Source organism: Narcine bancroftii, chromosome 9, assembly GCF_036971445.1.
Source record: "Narcine bancroftii isolate sNarBan1 chromosome 9, sNarBan1.hap1, whole genome shotgun sequence".
NCBI lineage: Eukaryota > Metazoa > Chordata > Chondrichthyes > Torpediniformes > Narcinidae > Narcine > Narcine bancroftii.
The window spans coordinates 72,071,377-72,096,429 of record NC_091477.1 but is presented as its reverse complement, the minus strand read 5'-3'; the positions used below and the strand labels follow the sequence as shown (position 1 = coordinate 72,096,429).

General features: G+C 44.6%; 1 protein-coding gene across 3 annotated transcripts in view; it reads right to left on the bottom strand.

The window, feature by feature from the left end:
• atg4b (autophagy related 4B, cysteine peptidase) overlaps positions 1 to 25,053 on the bottom strand; it is a 61,080-nt gene that overhangs the window by 17,471 nt on the left and 18,556 nt on the right. For all 3 annotated transcript variants that reach the window (XM_069896433.1, XM_069896435.1, XM_069896436.1), the window contains 2 exons: positions 22,144 to 22,216; positions 3,554 to 3,633 (listed from right to left, as the gene is read on the bottom strand). In XM_069896433.1, coding sequence (XP_069752534.1) covers positions 3,554 to 3,633; positions 22,144 to 22,216 — 153 coding nt within the window. The remainder of the gene's footprint in view (positions 1 to 3,553; positions 3,634 to 22,143; positions 22,217 to 25,053) is intronic.

Sequence of the window (25,053 nt, the reverse complement as noted above, 5' to 3'; positions counted from 1 at the left end):
TGTATCCAGTACCCTTTGGATGGCTTTACGCTCAGGGGTATTGGTGTTTCCATACCAGATCATGATGCAGCCGGTCAGCACACTTTCCACTCCACCTCTGAAGAAATTTGCTATGGTTTCTGATGTCATACCAAACCTGCAGAAACTCCTGAGGAAGTAGAGGTGCTGACATGCTTTCTTCACAAAGTTCTTTGATGTGTTGGGTCAAAGAAAGATGCTCCAAGATAGTGACTCTTAAGAACTTAAATGTGCTCACCCTCTCCACCTCTGACCCCCCCCAATGATCGCTGGATTGTATACCTTTTGGTGACATTGAGTACAAGGTTGCAGTTGGTCCACCATTCAGCCCAAGTTTTGAATCTCCATCCCGTATGCTGACTCATCCCCTTCCTTTATACAACTCACGACTGGAGATGGTGTTATTGTCATACCGAGCCACATACTCTTAAGTGTAAAGTGAATAGAGCATAGAGCAGGGGTGCTAAGAACACAGCCCTGTGGTGCTCTGGTACTGATGGAGATTATGGTTTTTACCAATCTTCACTGATTGTGGTCTGGAGATGAGGAAATCCATGATCCAATTACACAGTGGGGTGTTAACACCTAGATCTTGGAGTTTGCTGACCAGTTTTGAGGGGATGATGGTATTAAATGCCAAGCTGCAGTCAATGAAGAGCACATTGATTATGCATCTTTGCTGTCCAGGTGTTCCAGAGCTTTGTGTAGAGCCAGTGTTATGGGCTCAGAGGACCCTAAAAGCCAGCAGCAATAGAAATTCACGAAGACAAATGGTTACTTAAACAAAAGTTACTTTTATGTAATATGCATATAAGTTCAGTAAATGGCACTCAGGAAGGTTCTTGTTGGTTTTCAGAGAGATTTTTTTCTCATTGGACACCCACAACTAATTCCTTTAGATCAGCCACTTCAGTGTCTTGCCAAAGAAACTTGCCCCATCAAGGTTTTCCAGATGATAACCTCTTTCTTTCAGGTCACCACAGAGTTCCTTTTTGTTTCCCTTATTTCAAGTGAAACATTATGCAGCCAGTCCTCTCCTCTTGTATGGACCATAAGACCTTTGACCAGGCTGAACTAAGAAGTCACAACCGGTCTTCAAAATGGAGTTTTTCCACAAGCTCGCCAGTTTGTCATGTTCCATTCTCAGCTGTTGCTGCTGGACTGGAGAACTGTAGAACTGAATTTTCTCTCTAATTAGAGAAAACCACATGACCCTCTTTGAACACCCAACTGCCCTCGGACAGACTGTGGCTCTGGACCTAATCTTCTGAGTTCTTTCCTCTGTTGTTTTCCAAAACAATAATCCATTACTCCACAGCATGTCCAATTAACACCTACTTGTGAAGTCCTTATAGGCATTCTTCAAAGTTTTTCCAAAGGCACCCGGAGCTTGGACTGCCTGGGTTGAACCAAGCTCTGGCATTTGAAATGAGATCTGTTTTGAAGTGTTTGTATGTGACATACACTAAAAAAAAAACTGCCACAATTTTCCTCCTTTTAAAACATATCTATATACAATATAAAATATAACATAATCTTTCACACCAGTGAGATGGCATCCGCCGTAGACAATAGGTGAACTGCAATGTATCCATGTCACCGCTCAGACAGGAGCTGATCTGCTTCATCTTCAGCCTTTCAAAACACTTCATCACTGTTGATGGAAGTGCTGCTGTTCGATAGTTATTAAGGAAGGTTACTACACTCTTCTTGAGCACCGGTAGGATTGTCACCTGTTTGAAAGAGGTGGGTACCATGCCCTACTGAAGTGAGATATTGAAGATATCCGTGAATACCTTGGTAGGTTCGTCAGCACAAATTTTTAATACTCGGCCAGGTACTCCATCTGGACCAGATCCTTTCCTCAGATTCACTCTCCTAAAGGCAGCAGGCATGTCATCCTCAGATCATCAGGGGATGGGGGGGGGGGACGGGGGGGGGGGGGGGGGGCGGGGTGCTAAGGGGTGGTTCTTTCCTGTTAATGTCATCAAATTTGGAGTCTGTAGTTGCCATTTTTCAACACAAAGACAGAGTTGTGCCAATGTAAGTCAAAGAAGCCATTATAGAGTTGAAAAACGAGAATAAAGCAGTAACAGACATCATCCAAACCTTAGGATTACCAAAATCAAGTTTGGAATATCATACAGAGCATGCTGGTAAGCTCAGTAATTGCAGAGAGACTGGTATTCCAGGGAAGAAGACCTCCATTGCTTCTGACAGACAAATTCTTATCATAATGAAGAAAAATTCTTTAACATATGGTCTGACAGATGATAAACACCTTCCAGGATGCCGGTGAAGATGTGTCATTAACTACTGACCGCAGAAGATTTCACAAATAGAAATACAGTGGCTACACTGCAAGATGCAAACCATGCCAAAGGTAGTAAGCTTTGGATCCTGGGCAATTCCATTACACCTCCACACTTTTTTGCATCTCTCTGATACAGATTAATCTCAGTCTCATCTGTCCACAAGATCATTTTACAGAATTCTGCAGCTCTTTTAAATACTTCTTGGCAAATTTTAATCTGGCCATCCTTTATGTAGCTAAGTAGTGGTTTTCATCTTGCAGTGTAGCCTCTGTATTTCATTTCATGAAGTCTTCTGCAGACAGTAGTCATCGACACATCCACACCAGCCTCCTGAAGAGAGTTTCTGATCTGTTGGATCTACGTTTGGGAATTTTTCTTCATTATTATGAGAATTCTTCTGCCATCTGCAGTGGAGGTCTTCCTTGGAATACCAGTCCCTTTAAGATGATTGATCTCACTAGTACTTTCTTTCTTCTTAATTGATGTTCCAAACTGTTGATTTTGGTAATCCCTAAGGATTGGGTGATGTCTCTTACTGTTTTATTCTTGCTTTGCGGCCTCATAATGGCTTCTTTGTCTTTCATTGGCACAACTCAGGTCCTTATGTTGAAAAATGGCAACAACAGACTCCAAAGGTTATCATGAGCTTAGAAGCAAGCCTAGCTCTCTTATACCTGCACCAATGAAGCAATTAAACATACCTGAGTAACCAAATGTCCCAAACATTCCTGAAATGTGGGGACTATGTATAAAAAGTGCTGAAATTTCTACATGGTCAAACCAAATCGTATACAAATAACCTTGAATAAAATCTGGAATGTACACTTTAATTACATTTGAATTGTATGATTACAAATTTAAAACTGTGGAGCACAGGGGCAAATGAAGAAAAAAAAGGGTCTTCGTCCCAAACATTACGGAGGACACTGTATATGCAAAAGGATCCAGCCAAAAACAATGGGATCAATCACTTTAGTAAACAAACATGATTGGGAAAATGGCAGAATTTTTCCCTCAATGTTATCATGGGACTATTTCTGTCCATCTAAGTGTAATAACAGGCAATAAACACCTCATTCAAAAGATTCTGATGGTGCGTCAGAAAACGGCTTGAACACACAGGCCATTCCAACATACACATAACAGAAGAAAACAGTGTAAAACTCTGGAAAACAGCACCAACACAGAGTACTGCCGATTTATTATCTGGTAATACTCACTGATGTTGTCGATTATTACTGTGTTATCCATTGCCACGTGAACTGCCAATGAGCTCCAGTTGTCAAAAAATGTCAACTTCCTAAAAATAAAGAAAATCATTAGTAAGCATGAACCAATTCATCGCCCACTCACTCACACACAGCACCTCCATGCTCAGTTCCAAGTCGAGTTGAAACACAATGCTGGAGAAACGCAGCTGGTCACAGTTCAAGCCCAAAATGTTGGTCACGTATCTTTATCTTTGCTATATAAAGTACACTGTTTGACTGGCTGCGTTTCTCCACCATTGTGTTTTTACTTCAATCGCGGTGTCTGCAGACTTTTGTGTTTTGCCCCAGTCCAGTTGGGCTGGCTATGCAGAACAGAGTGGAGGTATCAATTTGCAAGGGTGGCCCTCAGCTTCCAGTTGTCACTTTAATTCATCTTCTCTCCCTGACATGCCTATATCATTTCAACAAAGCTCAATTCAAGAATGACACCTCATCCTCCAATTTAGGAGATTGCAGTCCTCAGGACTCAACAATGAATCCAACGATTTCAGATAATCCTCCATTCCCAACTTGAGTCTCGTGTTTTCCAGCAGCTTTGATTTTTCATCTCCTCCCATTTACTTGCATTTCCAACAGATATGCATCAAGTTATTCACTAGGCCTCTACCACCCTCCTTCAGCTTTCACCATTCTCACCTGATTTCCCTTTTTGTCCCCTCCATCTCTCCCCCTCTCTCTGCAACATTTAACATTTCATTTCTAACCATCCCCAGTCTGAAGGAAGGTCATCAACCCAAAATGTTCATTTGGATTTCTCCCCACAACTGCTGTCCAACCTGCTGAGTATTTCTACTTTTGCTTCTAACATGCTCCATGAATCAAACTGTAAGTACTTTAAAATCATAAATTGATTTATGCGATGAATGTTTATCATACACATAGGTGTAATGTCCAGATGCAGCATTCTTACTTGAAACAGCCACACAGATATGCAAGATACACCAACAAAAATAGTATAAATTAAATTACTATAATGCGCCATGAAACACAGAAGATATAATCAAGTTTATAGTTCATGAAAAAAGTGATATTTCAACACTGCCAATTTTTTGGTGGTCACAGAGTAGTTTATGGTTAGAGTAGTGTAGGTAGGTTCAAGAACCTAGATGACTGCTGGGGTGAAATATTCTTGAACCTAGGAGTGTGCTGGACCAGGTTTCTGTACCTTCTGTCTGAAGGTAGCAGTGAGAAGAGGTTGTTACCAGGGTGATGGGGATCCTTGAAGATCTTGGTTGCCTTCTTAAGGCAACATCTTGTTGAGATGTATTCAGTGGATGGAGGTTGGCCCAGTTTGACATTTTCTATAGCCTTCTGCGATCCCTTGCACTCAAGTTTCCAAACCAGAGAGTGAGGCATCCAGTCAGTATACCTTCTACTACACCTGTGCAAGTTCAATAGAACATAGTTATCTTGATGAGTTGACTTCAGGAGTAATCTTCCGATATGTGAACCCACAGGAAATAAAGATCTTAAATCTCTCCACTGCTATTCTGTCAGTGAGGACAGGTACAGTCTTCCTCAGCCTCCCCTTCCTAATATCCACAACAAGCATCTTTGTCTTGCTGATGTTGAGAGTTGGAGTGTTGTCCTGACCTCACACAACCAAGTTCTCGGAATCCATCCTGTATTTTGACTCATCATTCTCCATTATTCAGCACACAATTGGTGGTGTCATCAAATTTATTAATTGTGTTAGAGCTGAACTTGACTATAAAATTGTGGGTATAGAGGGAACAGAGCAGGGCACTAGGACACAACCCTAGTTGATGATCAGCAAAGAGGATGTGATGTTGCCCATCTACACTGATTGGGGTTTGGTGATGAGGAAGCCAGAGATCCAGGAGGAACACAGTCCCAGACCTTGAGTTTGAGGGATCGTGCGTCTATCTTTATTGATGGGATACAGTTGGAGAGGGTTAGTCCCTTCAAGATTCTGTGAATCCATATATCAGAAGGCCTTCCCTCGAACCAGCCTGGAATTGAGGCAACTATGAAGAAGGCAAACCAACACCGTTCCTTTCTAAGAAATCTGAAGAGATTTGGCACATTGTTGATAAAATTCCTCAGGTGCACATAGAAAGTATCACAGCCTGGTTTTGTAATCTGAGTGCCCAGGAATGCAGAAAAGTAGCAAATATAGCCAGGTTCATCGTAGGCTTTGACCTCCCATTCACTGCAGACATCTAGGTGAGGCACTGTCTCAAGAAAGCAGCCAACATCATAAAGGACTACCATCACTATAATCTCTCTCAGTGCTACCTTCAGGAAGAACGTACGTACAGAAGCCTTCTAGGGTTCCAGAACAATTTTATTTCCACAACAGGTATCAATCTTTTGAACCTCTCCTCACTACTTTAGTTTTCCGGTATATTCAGTCTGTCTTGTTTACCTTGAGTTTGACCCCAGTACAGAAATTGTGTTTTTTTTGGGGAGGGGGGGGGAAGGGGGAAGGGTCCATTATATATTCACCTTAAAATTGTCATGACAGTAACATTAGTATAAGACTGGCCTTTTAATGCTTATGCTAAGAATACAAGGGGTCAGTAGCAATACAGCTGTACTGCATCTGGGGATTTATTAGAGTCATGGAATCACATAGCACAAACAGGTCCTTTGGCCATGTTTCCCTCTGATGTGGGTCTTCATTAGCACAAGCCCAGCAGCCATGCCGTTGCTGCCGGCCAGTTAGAAACTAACATCCCTTCAAAAACAGAGGTAAAGCATGAAAGTAAAAACACAATGCTGGAGAAACTCAGCAGGTCAAACAATGAACTTTATATAAAAAAGATAAAGATCTTTGCTCTATATTCAGGCATCTGAACAAAACGGCGAGGGGGAGGAGCACAGGCCCCAGACAGGAGGAGCTGGTGATAAAGCCAAACCCCCGCTGCCTGCTGGTGATTTTCTCCAGCTCTCTATCCCCTTCCCTCTGCATTCACAGAGCCATTACCCCTCCCCGTTTGCTAGTGTGCCCTCTTTCCTTTATCTATGTATTACACCTTATCTGTTAGTGTGCACTCTTCCCCCACCCCTCCCACCAGTATTTTGTTCAGACACCTGCCCAGATTTTGCTCATACCTTGATGAAGGAAGGGCTCACACACAAAACGTTGCTTATGCATCTTTATCTTTGCTATATATAGTACACTGCTTCACCTGCTGAGTTTCTCCAGCTTTGATTTATTGTTTTAATTCCTTCAAAAAATGCAGTTTATTCATTTACCATCTATAAATAAAAGAAAAAAACACTTTCAATTTAATTTTAAAGAATATAGTCTGGATTCAGCAAAGTATTTTTATTCAGAATTAAAAGTACAAATTAATAAGCAAGACAGAATATTTTAACCCAGGCTTAAATATTAAAGCCTAAACATACATTTAGCGTACAATCAGAAGCTACACGGCTGGCATAGCGGTTAGCCAAGGCAAATAGACTATAAAATTGGAAGACTACACAAAAGAATCTGGAAAAACAACCACCTGAAGAAACACACAAAGATCAGCGTGTACAGAGCCATTGTCATACCCACGCTCCTGTTCGGCTCCAAATCATGGGTCCTCTACCGGCATCACCTACGGCTCCTAGAACGCTTCCATCAGTGCTGTCTCCGCTCCATCCTCAACATTCATTGTTATGACTTCATCACCAACATTGAAGTACTCGAGCTGGCAGTCCACAAGCATCGAATCCATGCTGCTGAAGACCCAACTGCGCTGGGTGGGTTACGTCTCCAGAATGGAGGACCATCGCCTTCCCAAGATCATGTTCTATGCCCAGCTCTCCACTGGCCACCGAGACAGAGGTGCACCAAATAAGAGGTACAAGGACTGCTTAAAGAAATCTCTTGGTGCCTGCCACATTGACCACTGCCACTGGGCTGATCTCGCCTCCAACCGTGCATCTTGGCGCCTCACAGTTTGGCGGGCAGCAACCTCCTTTGAAGAAGACCGCAGAGCCCACCTCACTGACAAAAGACAAAGGAGGAAAAACCCAACACCCAACCCCAACCCCCCAATTTTCCCTTGCAACCGCTGCAACCGTGCCTCCCTGTCCCGCATCGGACTTATCATCACCAACGAGCCTGCAGCAAACGTGGACATACCCCTCCATAAATCTTCGTCCGCGAAGCCAAGCCAAAGAAAGAAGAAAGAAAACAGTGCCAGCAATTGGGACTGGGGTTCGAATCCCACGCTGTCTATAAGGAGTTTGTAAGTTCTCCCTGTGTCTGTATGGGTTTTCCCCTGGGGCTCCGGTTTCCTCTCATTATTCAAAACATATGGGGGTGTAAGCTGGCTGGAATGGACTCGTGGGCCGAAATGCCCATTACCGTGGTGTATATGTAAACTTAAAGATTAGTTGCAGGAAATGTAAAAGCTGAAATGTAGATCTTTGTGTTTGTGCAAGATTGAACTCAACATAAGGATTCCACTGAAGATAAAATTCTACAAGTCGAGCTGAATTTCCGTTATGCATGCTTGTCTGTTGAATAAAAAAATTACCTTGGGCGTCTTGACGGACAGACATTTAAGGTTGTTAAGGTAGTGGGAGGGGATCCTACAGAACAGCAGCAATGAGGACCCCAGCCCAGTAGAGAATTATGGATGTACCACCAGCTCAGAAGGTCTCTGTAGCCCAAATAGATGATTATAGCAATTGGTGCATCATTTTACTGGGGGATGATCACAGGGCCAAGTGAACAGATTATGACACAACCACTGACAACCTACATCAAAACAAAGTGTTCCAGCGACCTGGGTTCAAGCCTGATGCTGCCTGTTATTGCCTTTGAATGTTCAATTCAAATCTGTGGTGCTGCTGGTATGGAGTTTGCATGTACTCCCTACGACTATGCAAGTTTCCCCAGAAACCCATTTCCTCCTATCTTGCAAAGGGGCAATGTTTACAAGATTAATTGGTCACTGTAAAATGCCTCTGATGTAGTTAAGTGGAAGGACAATCATGGCAGGAGTTGATGGGTGCATGGGTGAGTGTGGTTATGGGTTAGGATTAGGATTGGATTGCTCAGAGAACCAGTGTCAACTCGATGGGCCAAACAGACTCCTCCTATGTTCTGCGAAATACAAGTATATGGGTCAAGTACATCAGTTGTGAGCATCCCCATAAATATGCCAATACCAACTGCTTCAACCCACTCAAGGCCACGAGTGCCACATTCTGTCTATTCCACGTCTATGGAGAGGGAACAGTCAGATTAGGAAAAGCCAAGATGATAAAAGATAATGGCGGAACACAGAGAACAGTAGGAAAAAAATGAAAAATATACTGGTTCCGGAAGAACTGCTGAAAATAACCAGCTTGGAAACGCTGCAAGTTACACCAAGTTATTACACCTGCTATTGAAGAGCAACATTATCCCTCAAAAATAAACAGGGCAATGTCCATGTTTAAACAGATTAATGTTTCCTTTTGTTAATGAACTGGGAATGACTTAAATATGTTGTTTGGGATACAAAATATTCAAAGCTGTGGTGAACCTTAAGGATGGCTGGTGAAAGTTGCCTGAAAATCATTAAAGTACCCCATATTTTAGCAGGATGAATGTGAAAGGGCAATATAAACTCGAGGGCATAAATTTAATAGGCAAGATTACAGCTGTTTTGGGAGCAGATCTACATGGTTGGTTAAAAAAGTCAATCCTGGGCTTTATAGAAGTCCACAGCAGAAGAGCAAGGAAGTCCTACTGAACCTTTACAAAACAATAACTCATTTACAAGTGGAATAGTGCCCAGTTCTGTTTCTCAGGTTTACATCTTCTCAAAGGCACCTTAGAATGCAGAAAAGATTTACCAAAAAGTTTCCGAGAATGAGGCACTTTATAATTATGTGAACAGACTGGATAGGCTGGGGTTGTTCTCCTTGGAACAGGGGAGACTGTGGGGGGATCGAACATAGACAGAAACAATTCCGACTGGAGGTGAGACTTGAAATTGGAGCAGACAAAGTGAAGGTTATTGTCAAAAGCATCCAAATGTTCTGACACATAAGTGAAAATATCTGGAATTGACTGTCAGGAGTCGTGAAGGCAGATTTAGTTGTAGCATTCAAAAGGGAGCACAAAATGGATCTGAAGGGAAAGAATCTGTAAGGCTATGGAGTGAAGAGAAAGTGGTAAAATGTCTAGATTGATTGATCTCAACTTCCGCCGATATAGACCCAAAGAACCAAGATGAATACAAAAAATTAAGCATAATCATTGTCGAGTCCCTCACCATCAACATCCTGGGTTTACCACTGATCTGAAACTAAAAAAAAACACTATTGGCGACAATAAGAAGTCAGTGACTACTTGTCCTGGGACAACCCTTTCCATCTTCTACAAGGCACAAGTCAGGAGCGGAATGAAATACTCTCCTCTTGCTTGCAAAAATGCAGCTGAACACACAAGCTTTTTTGCTTAAACAATGAGCTATTAGAGAGGAACTCAGTCGGTCAATGTTTCAGACCAGGACCCTTTAACAGCACTAAAGTAAAAAGGGGACAATATTATGCATGTAAAGATGGAAAAGGAATGGGAAGGAGCCAAAAGTTTGAAAGGTTTTGGACAAATTTGCTTGTTTGACACACCATTTGAAACATTCATTCCCCCCACCACCAGAGTACTATAGCTGCACCATGTGCCATCTGCAAAATGCATTGCGGTATTTGACAAGTTCACTACAACAACTGGGTGACAGTCAGGAGAGGGAAAGGGAACAGGCAGGCAGGGCTGGGCAACCCTGTGGCCATCCCCCTCAATAACAAGTACACCATTTTTGATACTATTGAGGGGTGGGGGCAGGAAGCTACAGGGACAAGCCATGGCAGTCAGGTCTCTGGCATGGATCTGGTCTTGTGGCTAAGAAGGGAAGAGAAGAGGCAAGGCGTAGTGCTAGGAGATTCCATAGTTAGGACAGATAAAATGTTCTGTGAAAGGGATCGAGATTCCCTGATGGTATGTTGCTTCCCTGATGCCAAGATCCAAGATATCTCAGATCGAGTTCACAGCATTCTCAGGAGGGAGGGTGAGCAGCCAGATGTCATGGTCCAGGTCAGAACCAATGATGCGGGTAGGAAGGGTGAGGAAGTCGTGCAAGGAGAGTTCAGGGAGTTAGGCACTAGGTTGATCTCAGATTGCAATCTGTGTCATGTGCTAGAGATTAGAAACAGAAGGATAATGTAGCTTAAAACATGGCTAAAGACTTGGTGAAGGAAGGAGGGCTTCAGATTTCTGGATCATTGTGCTCTCTTCCAGGGAAGGAGGGATCTGTTTCGACACGATGGTTTGCATCTGAACTGAAGGGGGACAAATATCCTTGCGGAAAGGTTTGCTAGTGCTTCTCCGGAAGTGGTTCAAACTCAGTTTGCAGGGGGATGAGAACCAGAGTGCCAGGGCAGATAGAGTGGAGCAGGAAAAAGATGGTGTGAAAATTTCACATAATGTTAGAAATCAACGGATTGTACATGATGGAAACGTTCTCAAGTGGATCTATTCCAATACAAGAAGTATTGTGTGAAAGGCAGACAAGCCTGGATTAGCAAGTGGAATTATGACATCATGACTATTGGTTGCAGGAGGGGCAGGACTGACAGCTCAATGTTCTGGGGTTTCTTTGCTTCAGACTTGATAGAAGGAGGAATCAGTGGCATTGCTTGTCAAGGAAAATATCAAAGCTGTCCTCAGGCAGGACACACCAGAAGGCTCATCTACTGTGACAATATGGGTGGAGCTGAGGAGCGGGAAAGATATAACCACACTCATGGGGTTGTATTATAGACAGCTCAATAGTCAATGAGAATTAGAGGGGAAAATCTGGAGACAGATAGCAGACAACTACTGGAAACATAAATTAGTGAAAGTAGATTTTAACTTCCCACATATTGACTGGAACTCCCATACTGTAAAAGGGCTGAATGGTTTGGAGTTTGTCAAATGTGTTCAACAATACTTTTTAAATCAACAAATAGAGAATGCAGTGCTGGACCTCCTATTAGGAAAAGAGGCAGGACAAGTGACAGAAGTACGTGTAGGGGAACATTTTGGGAGCAGTGATCATAAAGCCATTAGTTTCAAGGTAATTATGGAGAAGGATAGGTCTTTTGAGGAAATGAGGAAGGATCTAGAATTTGTTGATTGCGATAAGTTGTCTTCAGACAAGGATTTGAGAGGTAAGTGGAAGACCTCAAAGGTGAATTTTTGAGAATAGAGTTTGTATGTTCCTATCAGGATTGAAGGCAAAGTTAATAGGCATAGGAAACCTTGGTTTTCTGGGGATCTTGTTCAGAAGAAGAGAGACAACACGGAGCAAATGAGGTTCTATATGAGTATAAAAATGCAAGAAAAAAAATCAAGAAAGAAATCGGAAGAGCTAAAAAACATGAGGATGCTTTGGCAGTCAATGTGAAGGAAATCCTTAGGGTTTCTATGGTTATTAAGAGAAAAAGAATAATAAGGGACAAAGTTGATCCACTTGAAGATCAGAGTCAAAAGAGATGAGGGAGCTTTTAAATGTTTTTTTTTTGCATCAGTATTTACTCAGGAAATGGGCACAGAGTCAGGGAAGTTAGGAAAATAAGCAGTGAGATCATGGAACCTATACAGATTAAAGAGGAGCAAGTGCTTGCTGTCTTAAAGCAATTAAGAGTGGATGAATCCCCAGGGCCTGACAAGATATTCCCTCAGACCTTGAGGGAGGCTAGTGTAGAAATTGCTGGGGCTCTGGCAGAAATATTTAAAATGTCCTTAGCCAAGGGTGTGGTGCCGGAGGATTGGAAGTTCTCTAATGTTGTTCCGTTGTTTAAAGTAACCCTGGAAATTATAGGCTGGTGACCCTGATATCAGTACTAGGTAAATTATTGGAGGTGTTCTAAGAGATTGGATATAAGTATTTGGATAGCCAGGGACTGATTAGGGATAATCAACATGTTTAACCAATCTGATGGAATTTTTCAAAGAGGTAACTGGGAAAGGTGATGAAGGAAAGGTTGTGGATGTTGTCTATATGGACTTTAGTAAGGCCTTTGACAATGTCCCACATGGGAGATTTGTCAGGAAGGTTCAGAAGCTCAATATTTATGATTCAATGTTGGCTATATGGGAAAAGCCAGAGAGTAGTGATGGATGATTGCTTCTCAGACTGGAGGCCTGCGGTAGAGGTGTGCATCAGGGATTATCGGTGGTAGGATTATTGTTGTTTGCCATCTATATCAATGATTTGGATGATAATGTGGTAAATTGCATCAGCAAATTTGATGATAATACAAAGGTTGGAGGTGTTGTGGACAGTTAGGAAGGCTTTCAAAGCTTGCAGAGGGCTCCGGACCAGTTGGAAAAATGGGCTGAAAATTGGTAGATGAATTTAATGCAGACAAATGTGAGGATTTGAATTTTGGAAGGACAAACCAAGAAAGGACATACATGGTAAATGGTAGATCACTGAGGAGTGTGTTAGAACAGAGAGATCTGGGAATTCAGATATATAATTCCCTGAAAGTGGTGTCACAGGTAGATAGGGTTGTAAAGAGAGCTTTTGGCATTTTGACCTTCATAGTTCAAAGTATTAAGTATAGAACTTGGGATGTTATGGTAAAGTTTTATAAGACAGTGATGAGGCCAAATTTGGAGTACTGTGTGCAGTTTTGGTCACCTAACTATAGGAAAGCTATCAATAAGTCTGAAAGAGTGCAGAGAAGATGTACATGGATGTTGCCTGGGCCTCAGGCATTGAGTTACAGGGAAAGGTTAAACAGTTCAGGATTTTGTTCCCTGGAGCGTAAAAGAATGAGTGGACATTTGACAGAGGTATTTAAAAGTATAAGGGGGATAGACAGAGAATACGTTGATAGGCTTTTTCCACTGAGGGTAGGTGAGGAACAAACCAGAGGAAATGGGTCAAGGGTGAAAGTTTACAGGGAACATGAGGGGGAACTTCCTCATACAGAGAGTGATGGGAGTATAGAACAAGCTGCCAGCTGAAATGGTAACCTTACGAAGAATTTGGACAGATACAAGAATAGGAGAGGTATGGAGGACTATAAACCAGGTGCAAGTTGGTGGGGGTAGGCAGAAAAATAGTTTGGCACATATTAGAAGGGCCAAAGAGCCTGTTTCTGTGCTGTAATGTTTAATGGTACGAATGGTTCCTCCCAAACATGCGACTTTTCCTCATTCAAGGTGAAGGGACAAACAATCATGCAGGTCTCGCTCCAAGTTGCATCCATTTTTGAATTGGAAATATACTAGTAATCATTGGGGCCGGATTAAAATATCAGAACTTCTCACCTTGGGAATGCCTTCATGACCATGTTTACCATCAACCCAATTGATTTATGTGTCACATACACTGAAGACATGTTGGAGGAGCTGTCCTAAATCTTTTACCACCACATTGCTGCAACTTCAGAGAGACAGGAAGGACTGATGACTGAAGCTGTCGTGATTGATAAAAAATAGAACTACTGGTCATCACTCCAATCATGTTAAACAGGAAGCCTGTGAATGTTACACTGGCGGCAGCTAGTAGCTCACTGAAGGCCACTTCAAGTACCTTCATCTCTGAAGACAGTTAGAAAACACCAAGAATTACTGATCTTCCCAGTCATGCTCACATTGCAAAATATAAATTAAAAATCATGTCCATGTTTTCAATAGAAATTGCCAATGAAAGTGCAGCTGCTTTGTGCGATCTGTTCGGAGGATCACAGTGGGACACATTTATCCTGTCACTTGCCAGTCCAATTATGTCATATGCACAAGCACGATGCACAGATATACCAAAATTCTTACTTGGTGCAGCCACTCAGTTATGCAAAGCAAACAGGTATGCATGTTGTTGGGGCGAAATTATATAATGACAATGTGTTAGTACAGATTCTATCACCAATGTGTACAGATGGTAGTGTAGGATGACGGTGATTAGCTGAGAGTGTAGCCACACCTACTGGCAGGTCTTAAAGGGTTGCTCCTAGCCAGACCAGGTCATTCTGGACTGGTTGACCTACATGTGATATCCTCCAGTCTTTTAGTTAATAAAAGCCTTGGTTTGGATCAACAAGTCTTTGGTTCTTTCAATGCACTCTACAATTTTATTAACTGAAAGGTTTTGAAGGAATGGAGCATATGCTACGGCTGAAATGCCTCAGCATCGACCCACAGTCAGCTACAGCCTCGAATGACTTTAAGCACTGGGTGAGATGCTTCAAAACATACTTACAGCTCTCTGACCCTGCCGTGATGGAGGACAGCCATCGACTACTAATATTGATGACTATGGAGTCCCCGAGAGTCTAACAGAGCATCCAGGACGCGACCACTTACGCCACAGTCATGAAGGTGCTGAAAAGGCTCTACAAGTGACCGGTGAACAGGGTCTATGCTCGGAACAAACTTGCAACAAAGAGGGAACAGCCCGGTGAGTCCTGTAGAGCTTATATTCAGGCACTAATGGCAATGGGCAGGGACTGTGCCTGCACATACAGAACTGCTGCGGAGACCACAGACGATCTCATTCGGGATGCCTATGTGGCCGGGGTTCGATCGAATGAGGTGAGACAGTGCCTGCTAGAGCACGGGGGAGAAAACCTAGAGGACGTGATCCGGATTGCAGACACAATGGAGGCTGCGGTCTTAAGTATGGGCGTGTACTCTTGGGGCTGGACCACACACTCTGATGTGAGTGGGATGCCCTCCCTCTACCCTACTACCCCCCGGCACACAGACGGCCTGTCGGCTGCGCTGCCCGATGCAACCCCAAAGTGTTATTTCTGCGGGAGGTACAAGCACAGTAGGTCCCAGTGCCCGGTGAGAAAAGCCAGGTGCCAGAAGTGGCTTAAAAACAGCCACTTTGCTGTCATCTGTCACTCCAAAATGGCCACCGTCAAACACAGTGCCTCGTGTGAAGCCCAATCACCACCCTCCCATTCAAACACTTCTTCCTCAGAGCTCTCGTCCAATGAAAGCGAGGGCTCCAACGCGCAGCAGCGCCTGATGTCATGGGGCAGACACCGAGCGCGGAAGGTACAACCCACCCTCGCCGCAATGACGTTCACCCTCACTCATGAAGCAACGTCCGACCAGGCCCAAGTCCCGACTTCAACAGCCGTCACCGCCGCCGCTGCCTAACAGGGACCCGCCGCCATCACCACTGAGCCCACCGCCACCATCACTGCCGCAGCTGCTGACCAGGGACCCGTCGCCGCTGCCAACCAGGGACATGCCACACCCGCCACCACTACCGACTGGGGACCCGCCACCACCGAGGCAGCTGACCAGGTACCGCAGCTGCGACTGACGCTAACGACCCGGTACCCACCGACGCTGCCGACCGGGGACACGCCGCCGCTGCCAACCAGGGACATGCCACACCCGCCACCATTACCGACTGGGGACCCGCTACCACCGAGGCAGCTGACCAGGTACCCGCAGTTGCGACCGACGCTAACGACCCGGTACCCACCGACGCTGCCGACCGGGGACACGCCGCCGCTACCGACCTGGTACCCACCGCCAACGACCTCCCGACTGACCGCCCCACTGCCGACAGCAAGCAGCAATCCCCAACACTTACCATTGGCTGGCTGACACCCCCAGCTGGCTCCAGGCAGCCCACGAACTCCTCGACGCTGTATCTTCAGGCCCAACTGTTTGCTTGACATCATCATGCAGGACTCCACTGTCCCCATTACAAGTCTCTGCATCAGTAACCCTAGACCAGGACTTCCCCCATTCCCTCACAAAAGCAATGGAACTGATTAAAGTGCATGGAGACTAAACCAATTGCTTATTTGACTTGGGGTCAACTAACAGTTTTATCCGCCCAGCTAGCCCACCATTGCGGACTGGCTATTCTCCCCACTGCCCAGAGGATTTAATTGGCGACCAGATCTCACTCGACTGGGGTAAAGGGGTATTGCGTGGCAACCCTGAAAGTCCAGGGCATCACGTTCACAGACTTCAAACTATTAGTCCTTCCCCAACTGTGCACCCCTGCACTGCTGGGACTGGATTTTGAATGCCAGTTTCAAACCATTTCACTGCACTTTGGGGGGGCCTCACACTCCACTCTGTTTGTAACCACTCCACCCCAGAAGCCTCCTGCCAGCGACAGCCCGAGCCACCCGTCCCCGCACCCTGGGGCCTCACCTGTAGACTCTCCACCCTCAGAGTTGCTCTGCCAGCGCTCTTCGCAAACCTCACCCCTGGCTGGAAGCCTGTGACCACCAAAAGCTGTCAATATAGTTATGAACACAGGAAATTTAATCACAAGCGAGGTGCGCAGACTGCTGGATGAGGGCATTATCGAACCTAGCTCGAGTCCCTGGAGGTGGTTGTTAAAAACGGGGAGAAGCTGCGGATGGTGGTTGACTACACCCAGACAATCAACCGCTTCATGCTTCTGGATGCGTACCCCCTTCCACAGATCACAGATGTGGTGAATCAGATCGCCCAATACCAAGTATTTTGCACCATTACTTACATTCGGCCTATCATCAGCTCCCGATCCGCCAAGAAGACTGTCCTTTCACGGACTTCAAAGTGAATGGGCAGCTGTATCAATTCCTCAGGGTACCCTTTGGGGTCACAAATGACGTCGCAGTCTTCCAACGGGAAATGGACCGACTGCTACTTTCCCGTATCTGGACAATGTCACCATCTACGGCCGTGATGCCAACCTTGAGAAATTTTTTCAGACTGCAACTCGGCTGCACTTGACCTACAATTTCGACAAGTGTGTCTTCCGGACCACTCGGCTCGCAATTCTGGGTTGTGTGGTGGAGAACAGGGTAGTCATGCCGGACCCTGACTGCATGCGTCCCCTCATGGACTTGCCCCTCCCCCCCCAAACCCAGAAGGCACTCAGACGCTGCCTGGGCTTTTTCTCCGACTATGCCCAATGGGTTCCACACTATGCCGACAAGGCACGGCCACTCAAGACCACCTCCTTCGCCCTGTCAACCGAAGCCAGAGCGGCCTTCGACAGCATCAAATCGGACATCGCCGCTGCAACACTGCACGCCATTGACGAGTCCATCCCGTTCCAAGTCGAGAGCGATGCATCCAACTTTGCATTGGCAGCCACTTTGAACCAGGCCAGCCGGCCAGTAGCCTTCTTCTCCAGAACCCTCCAGGGTCCTGAGAGCCAACACTCCTCTGTCGAGAAGGAGGACCAGGCCATAATCGAAGCAGTACGTTGTTGGAGACACTACCTCACTGGCAAGCGCTTTATGCTGCTGACTGACCAACGCGTGGTCTCCTTCATGTTTAGCAATACCCAGTGAGATAAGATCAAGAATGACAAAATCGCCAGGTGGAGAATCGAGCTCTCCACCTTTAATTATGACATACTGTATCGGCCAGGTAAACTCAACGACCCGCCAGAGGTGCTCTCCAGGGGGACTTGCGCCAACATACAACTGGACAGGCTGCAGAAACTCCACGAGGAGCTCTGTCATCCAGGGGTCACTAGGTTCACGCACTTTGTCAAAGCTCGCAACTTGCCCTACATGGTGGAGGAGATTCGCTCCGTGACCCGAGCCTGTCCGGTGTGCGCTGAGTGCAAGCCCCACTTCTTCCGTCCAGAGAACACCCACGTCATCAAAGCCAACCGCCCCTTTGAGCGTCTCAGCGTAGACTTCAAGGGGCCCCTACCGTCGACCAACCGTAACACCTACATCCTTACGGCTATCGATGAGTACTCCCATTTCCCGTTCACTGTGCCCTGCTCAGACATGACTGCCTCCTCAGTCATAGAGGCCCTGCACGGCATCTTCGCCATTTTCGGGTACCCCAGTTACATCCACAGTGACAGGGGGTCCTCGTTTATGAGCGCAAAGCTGCGGCAGTTCCTCCTGGAGCTCGGTATTGCTTCAAGCAGGACCATCAGCTATAACCCATGCAGTAATAGGCAAGTCGAAAGAGAGAATGCCACTGTCTGGAAAGCGGTTACGCTTGCCCTCTGGTCCAAAGATCTCCCTACCTCTCACTGGCAGGACATGCTCACTAGTGCCCAACACTCCATCCACTCCCTCCTATGCACTGCAACCAATGTCACCACCCATGAAAGGATGTTCTCTTTCCCGAGGAAATCCGAATCGGGAACAACCATACCAACCTGGCTCACGGTTCCCGGGCCGGTCCTCCTACCATGCCACGTCCTGTATTCAAAGAACAACCCTTTGGTTGACCAAGTGAATCTACTCCATGCAAACCCGCATTATGTCTATGTTGAGTACCCGGATGGGCTGGAGGACATAGTCTTGGTAAGGGACCTAGTCCAAGCTGGATTAGGCGCAGCAGTGCCTTTAACCCAACCTTCCCCTATTCCTTCTCCCCCAGGCCATGTGCTTGAACAGAGGGACCAGCACCACCCCACCAGCTCAGGACAGACTGTCAACAACGCCGTTGGGCATCCTATGAGCTTGCCGGTGACATGTCTCCAGTAACCCCAATCCCGGCACCACGGCTGGATGGTCAGGCCCCCTGACCGGTACAGCCCCTAACCTCCACCGGTCCCCTCTCTTTCCTTTCCCCTCTCTTTCCTTTCCCCTCTCTTTCCTTTCCCCTCTCTTTCCTTTCCCCTCTCTTTCCTTTCCCCTCTCTTTCCTTTCCCCTCTCTTTCCTTTCCCCTCTCTTTCCTTTCCCCTCTCTTTCCTTTCCCCTCTCTTTCCTTTCCCCTCTCTTTCCTTTCCCCTCTCTTTCCTTTCCCCTCTCTTTCCTTTCCCCTCTCTTTCCTTTCCCCTCTCTTTCCTTTCCCCTCTCTTTCCTTTCCCCTCTCTTTCCTTTCCCCTCTCTTTCCTTTCCCCTCTCTTTCCTTTCCCCTCTCTTTCCTTTCCCCTCTCTTTCCTTTCCCCTCTCTTTCCTTTCCCCTCTCTTTCCTTTCCCCTCTCTTTCCTTTCCCCTCTCTTTCCTTTCCCCTCTCTTTCCTTTCCCCTCTCTTTCCTTTCCCCTCTCTTTCCTTTCCCCTCTCTTTCCTTTCCCCTCTCTTTCCTTTCCCCTCTCTTTCCTTTCCCCTCTCTTTCCTTTCCCCTCTCTTTCCTTTCCCCTCTCTTTCCTTTCCCCTCTCTTTCCTTTCCCCTCTCTTTCCTTTCCCCTCTCTTTCCTTTCCCCTCTCTTTCCTTTCCCCTCTCTTTCCTTTCCCCTCTCTTTCCTTTCCCCTCTCTTTCCTTTCCCCTCTCTTTCCTTTCCCCTCTCTTTCCTTTCCCCTCTCTTTCCTTTCCCCTCTCTTTCCTTTCCCCTCTCTTTCCTTTCCCCTCTCTTTCCTTTCCCCTCTCTTTCCTTTCCCCTCTCTTTCCTTTCCCCTCTCTTTCCTTTCCCCTCTCTTTCCTTTCCCCTCTCTTTCCTTTCCCCTCTCTTTCCTTTCCCCTCTCTTTCCTTTCCCCTCTCTTTCCTTTCCCCTCTCTTTCCTTTCCCCTCTCTTTCCTTTCCCCTCTCTTTCCTTTCCCCTCTCTTTCCTTTCCCCTCTCTTTCCTTTCCCCTCTTTCTTTTCCCCTCTTTCTTTTCCCCTTTTATTTCCTTTTCCCCTTTTATTTCCTTTTCCCCTTTTTTTTTTTAAACAGCCCTCCATCCACCCTGGGGTCAGTTCTCAAAGAAGGGGTGAATGTGATAGTACAGATTCTATCACCAATGTGTATATGTACAGATTGTAGTGTACGATGACGGTGATTGGCTGAGAGTGTAGCCACACCCACTGGCAGGTTTTAAAGGATTGCTCCTATCCAGACCAGGTCATTCTGGACTGGTCGACCTACATGTGATATGCTCCAGTCTTTTAGTTTATAAAAGCCTTGGTTTGGATCAACAAGTCTTTGGTTCTTTCGATGTGGTCTACAGACAATTGTTGACAAAGAATTTAAATAGCCTACAACTCAGCTTCAAATGAACATGACATTTGATCCTGATTTCACATGTGTAACACTAAAGAAATCTATTAATTGTAAATCTGATTAAAAGACCTTTTTTCATTTTGGGACTTCAGTTATAAAAAAAAACACAACCTGAAATATCGCCATCACTTGTTTACATGTAACTTATCTTGTGGTCGACATCACAGTGAATCGTTCACTTTGCAAACAGTACACAGTGGGGAAACGCATGCTGCAAACTCAAATGCGCCAGAGAAACTCAGCAGGTCATGCAGTACTCATAGGAAATAATGTAAAAGGTAACCATTGTTTCTGGCCTGGATCATTTGTCAGGTACACAAAGGGCCCAGGCAAGAAACTTTGTTTACCTTTTACTTCCTGTGGATCCTGCGTAACCTGTGGAGTTTGTCCAGCATATTCGTGTATTGTACTCAACCCCAGCATATGCAGACTTTCTTAGAAAACACCACCCAGATATCAAGGGTTGGAAAGAGTGTAATAGAATAAGTACTTATCTTCTAAAAAAACCACCAACTGCAACATAAGGTGCTTCATACTTGTTTTCTCACTAAAATCTGAATAGAACCAAATAGGGGGGGAAAACACATCCTCAGCACATGCATTGCTGGAGGAGATTGGGCAGTAAATCTTGCGTGCTCCCCCCATTGACATAAAAAAAGTTTGCAAAATTAGATAGAAATTGTATGAGAAATGTTTTTTTCTGCAATTTACCATTCAAAATATGCATTTTGATTAAATTTTAAGTGCTTCTGCACAGTTAAATTATCTTTATACTTATGACTGAGACCACAAAGCTTATAAATCAACCAAAGTTCCATAATAATTCCTGGCCTAATCCCCAAGTGCATCAGGTCCTTAATTTCAGAAGAGGAACTGCAACATGACATGTTAAATCTATCACAAGATCAATGATCCTTGGATGTAATAAAATGATAGTGTGTGAACTCCTACACCAAGGTGGGAGTTTATAGAGGACAAGGAAAGACAGCACAGATCATTTCACTGGGTTCCTGAGAAACTTCATTTGAGTTTCACATAGAATTATCGCATGTTTGACAAATTCTTTGATTCATGTTGGAAAATCTGCATGGGGATTTTCTAAAATATTTACTGCATGGCATAGTTAGTGTAGCAGTTAGCACATTGCTATTACAGTGCCAGCGACCCAGGTTTAAATCTGTCGCTGTCTAAGGAGCTCGTACGTTCTCCTCATGGGTTTCTTCTGTGTGCTGCAGTTTCTTTCCACATTCCAAAGACATATGGGTTAGTAGATCTATTGATCACATGGGTATATTTGGGTGGTGCGGGCTCGTGCACCAGAGGACCTGTTTCCGTTCTGAATCTTGAAATATATATATATCTAAAAAAATAAAAACATGGAAACTTCTACAAAGCTGTAATCCTCGACCTTGCCTTGACACATCCTCATTTGCATCACTTTTGGAAACAATGCTAGTGAGACGTCACTGGTCGATTAGGAATTTAAAATTCCCAAACCACATTGGAGCATTCTTAGGTCCAAAATGAAAAAAAAATTTAAAAATGACACACATGCAAGAAGAAAGCCATCTTTGTACGTTACACAACAATTGCAGCACACTGCTTATTCTCACTAGATTAGCCAGGCCCTCACAGACTGCTCCTGTCTAATTCATACTCACTTCAATACTTGCGCTGCAGTGTTTGGACCGTACCACTGACCAATCGACTTCCCTTCTCCAACGCCCATTTGAGCTAATTCAGGATCAAAAAAAAAGAAACAATCACGTTTTCTTGTCCTAGATGAAAATGTCCAATCAACATGTCCCTCCTAATAGCCAACTTCCCACACTTGTACCAGTTGGCAGATGGCATTAAATTAATTTAAAGCATTGAGACAGTATTCAATTGTGACTTATGAACCAAATATTTGGAAACCCTGAACTTGATACTTACAATTACAAAATAATTATTTCTAAGATATCATTAATTACTGAGAATATTAACCAAGTACAAATTTAAATGTTTAAAGTACAGTGACTGTGTCCAGATGAAGGCCTAGCACACTTCTGTGGATAAAAGTCCTGATGACAACTTCCATGTTGTCATATGATCAAAGTTAATTACCAGGTGAACGAGATGCTTGGACAAGAAATTTCCACTTCTGCGCCAGTGAATGATGGGGTATGAACCCAGAAATCGGGATAATTTATGTATTACGCAGAGTCATTTGAGAGAAACACACAAAATGCAGGAGGAGCTCAGTGGGTCAGGCAGCATCCATGGAAAACAATCAACAAAATGTCAGACTGGGAAGAAAGTTGACATGTATACAAAGAGAAGGGTGGGTGGGAGGGAGAGAAGCATGAGCTGGAAGGTGATAGGTGAATGCACGTGGGAGGGGGAGGAAATGGGAATAATATAAGAAACTAGGAAGTGGAAGAGGAAAGAGGGCTAAGGGAGGTGCATTCTGATAGGGGAGCTTAGTAGATGATGAAATGAAGGGAATGAGGTGGAGATCTAGAGAAAGAAAGGTGCAGGTAACCTGCCATCTTTCTTCCCTGTCCTGATGAAGGGTTTAGACCCAAAATGTTCACTATATATCCCCTTCCATGGATGCTGCCTGATCCACTGAGTTCCCCAGCAGCTGATCCAGTTTTCCAACATATGCAGTCCCTGTTTGCCTTATTTGAGAGCATCTTTCCCATACTTGTACACAATACAGAAAGGAGCCTCTTTTCTGCTTCTCACCTTGATTATATCCATTTTGCCCAGCAACTGAACTCCAATGAATCACACATATGCCTCTCTAGCGCCACTTTTTCTGGACCAATCAATGCTAAACTCCATAGCCACCACGACTTCATTGCCTCAAAGACCCAGCAGCATCCCTGATCCCACATCCCTCCCACATCTTCGCTCCTTCTGATCCACAAGTGGCTCCTTCCTTTCTCGGTGGCGCAAACACACTTTTAAGGCCGGGCTGCCATTTGTGGGGTCAAGTGGTGAACTCCACTCTAAGCCTTGACAGTACTGGAGGCATCATGATGGCGCATGATGCTGCTTCTCCCCTCCCCCCACCCCCTCACCTGCCCGCTGCTCTGCCCAGGCCGTGTGCAGCATAGCTTGTCAGCAGATGCATGTCACCAGCCGCCTAATGATCGACCAGGCAGAGATCCAATGGAAAGCGAGCTCGGCACCAGCCAATAAGAACTGTGGAGGGGTGGAGCCACAGTCATTTGGAGGGCCCCGCAGAGTGAGCAAGTCCAAGTTAAAATAGCAATTGTGCCCTAGTTTTATCTTAGAACTAACTGTAATTTCATGCCACTTGAAACTAAACAGCAAAAGAACCTTAATATGAAGATGGATCCATATTGAAGTCAGCCGACGTTAACGACCATATCACCGTTCACAACCATATTACCATTTCCTTAATGCCAGATGAAGCCAAGAAATTGAAGGAACAGTAGCCCATCCACAGCACCAGCGTCACCGAAGCAACTATACATTTTATTGTTTTCAATTCCTGTCTCATCAACATAAAAATTATTCACAATAAGTGTTTATAGCTTGAAAGCTAAATTGATTCTTATGGTCTTCAGCACACTTCCTAAGGGCATAAATCACACAACCTGGTGATGAAATTTCTTCAAATAAATGTACTGTCATTCTATATTCCACTGCACTCTTACTGTAATCTTCATCAGGCTACCAAAGAAACCGTAATAAATCATGGTCTGTCCTTTGGACTTTCACTTGACGGAACATTGCTTCAATGTCTGTAGCAATGACAACAGATTCTTTACGGAATCTAGTTAAAACGCCAATCAACAAACTGGTTAAATTTGGCCTCGTAAAAGTTGTGAATTTAAAGAAACTCCATGAAATTTTGCTCCACAATCAAACACTACTATTAATTTTTTTTCTTCTGTGGATGCCAAACTCCATAGTGTGGTAAATACCATCAACATGTACCAAAGCGCCATCTGGTACCTCTTCCACGTAGCCTTTGGTTATCTTATCAGATATACTCTTGGTATAGTCTAGACAAAAGAAGACATCTTTCTTAAATCTTGCCTTTAAATTCAATACACGCTGTCCAGCAATACATTTATTGTCCAGCATGCATATTTCTTCTTTCTTTAATGGTAGTCCAATACAATAATGATCATCCATTAACCGCAGATCCTGAGATCTACTCCAAAAACTGCTGATTTTCCTTTGAAGGTTCATGATCATCTCTACAGCCCTCCAGAAAGTTATTCTTGAACTGCTGTTCCCACAATTCTTCCAGCTTAGCAATTGCTATCTTGTTAACCCTCGCAACAGATTGATCTTGATTCTTATTTCTTCTACCTATTGACCCATTGATTATCCACACAAGTATAGTTTTCATTGCATTAAAGTCCTTCTCCCACATTCCGTATTACTGCCAATGGTTCCAAAGCCTTTGGTGCATCTAGACCAACCAACATCTCTATCTCAGAATCAATTTCAGATAAATGAACTTCTCTAAGACCAACGTTCAATATAATTTAGATGTGGGATATTTTCTTTGTGAACAGGTATAGTTTTCTGCGTTATATATACCT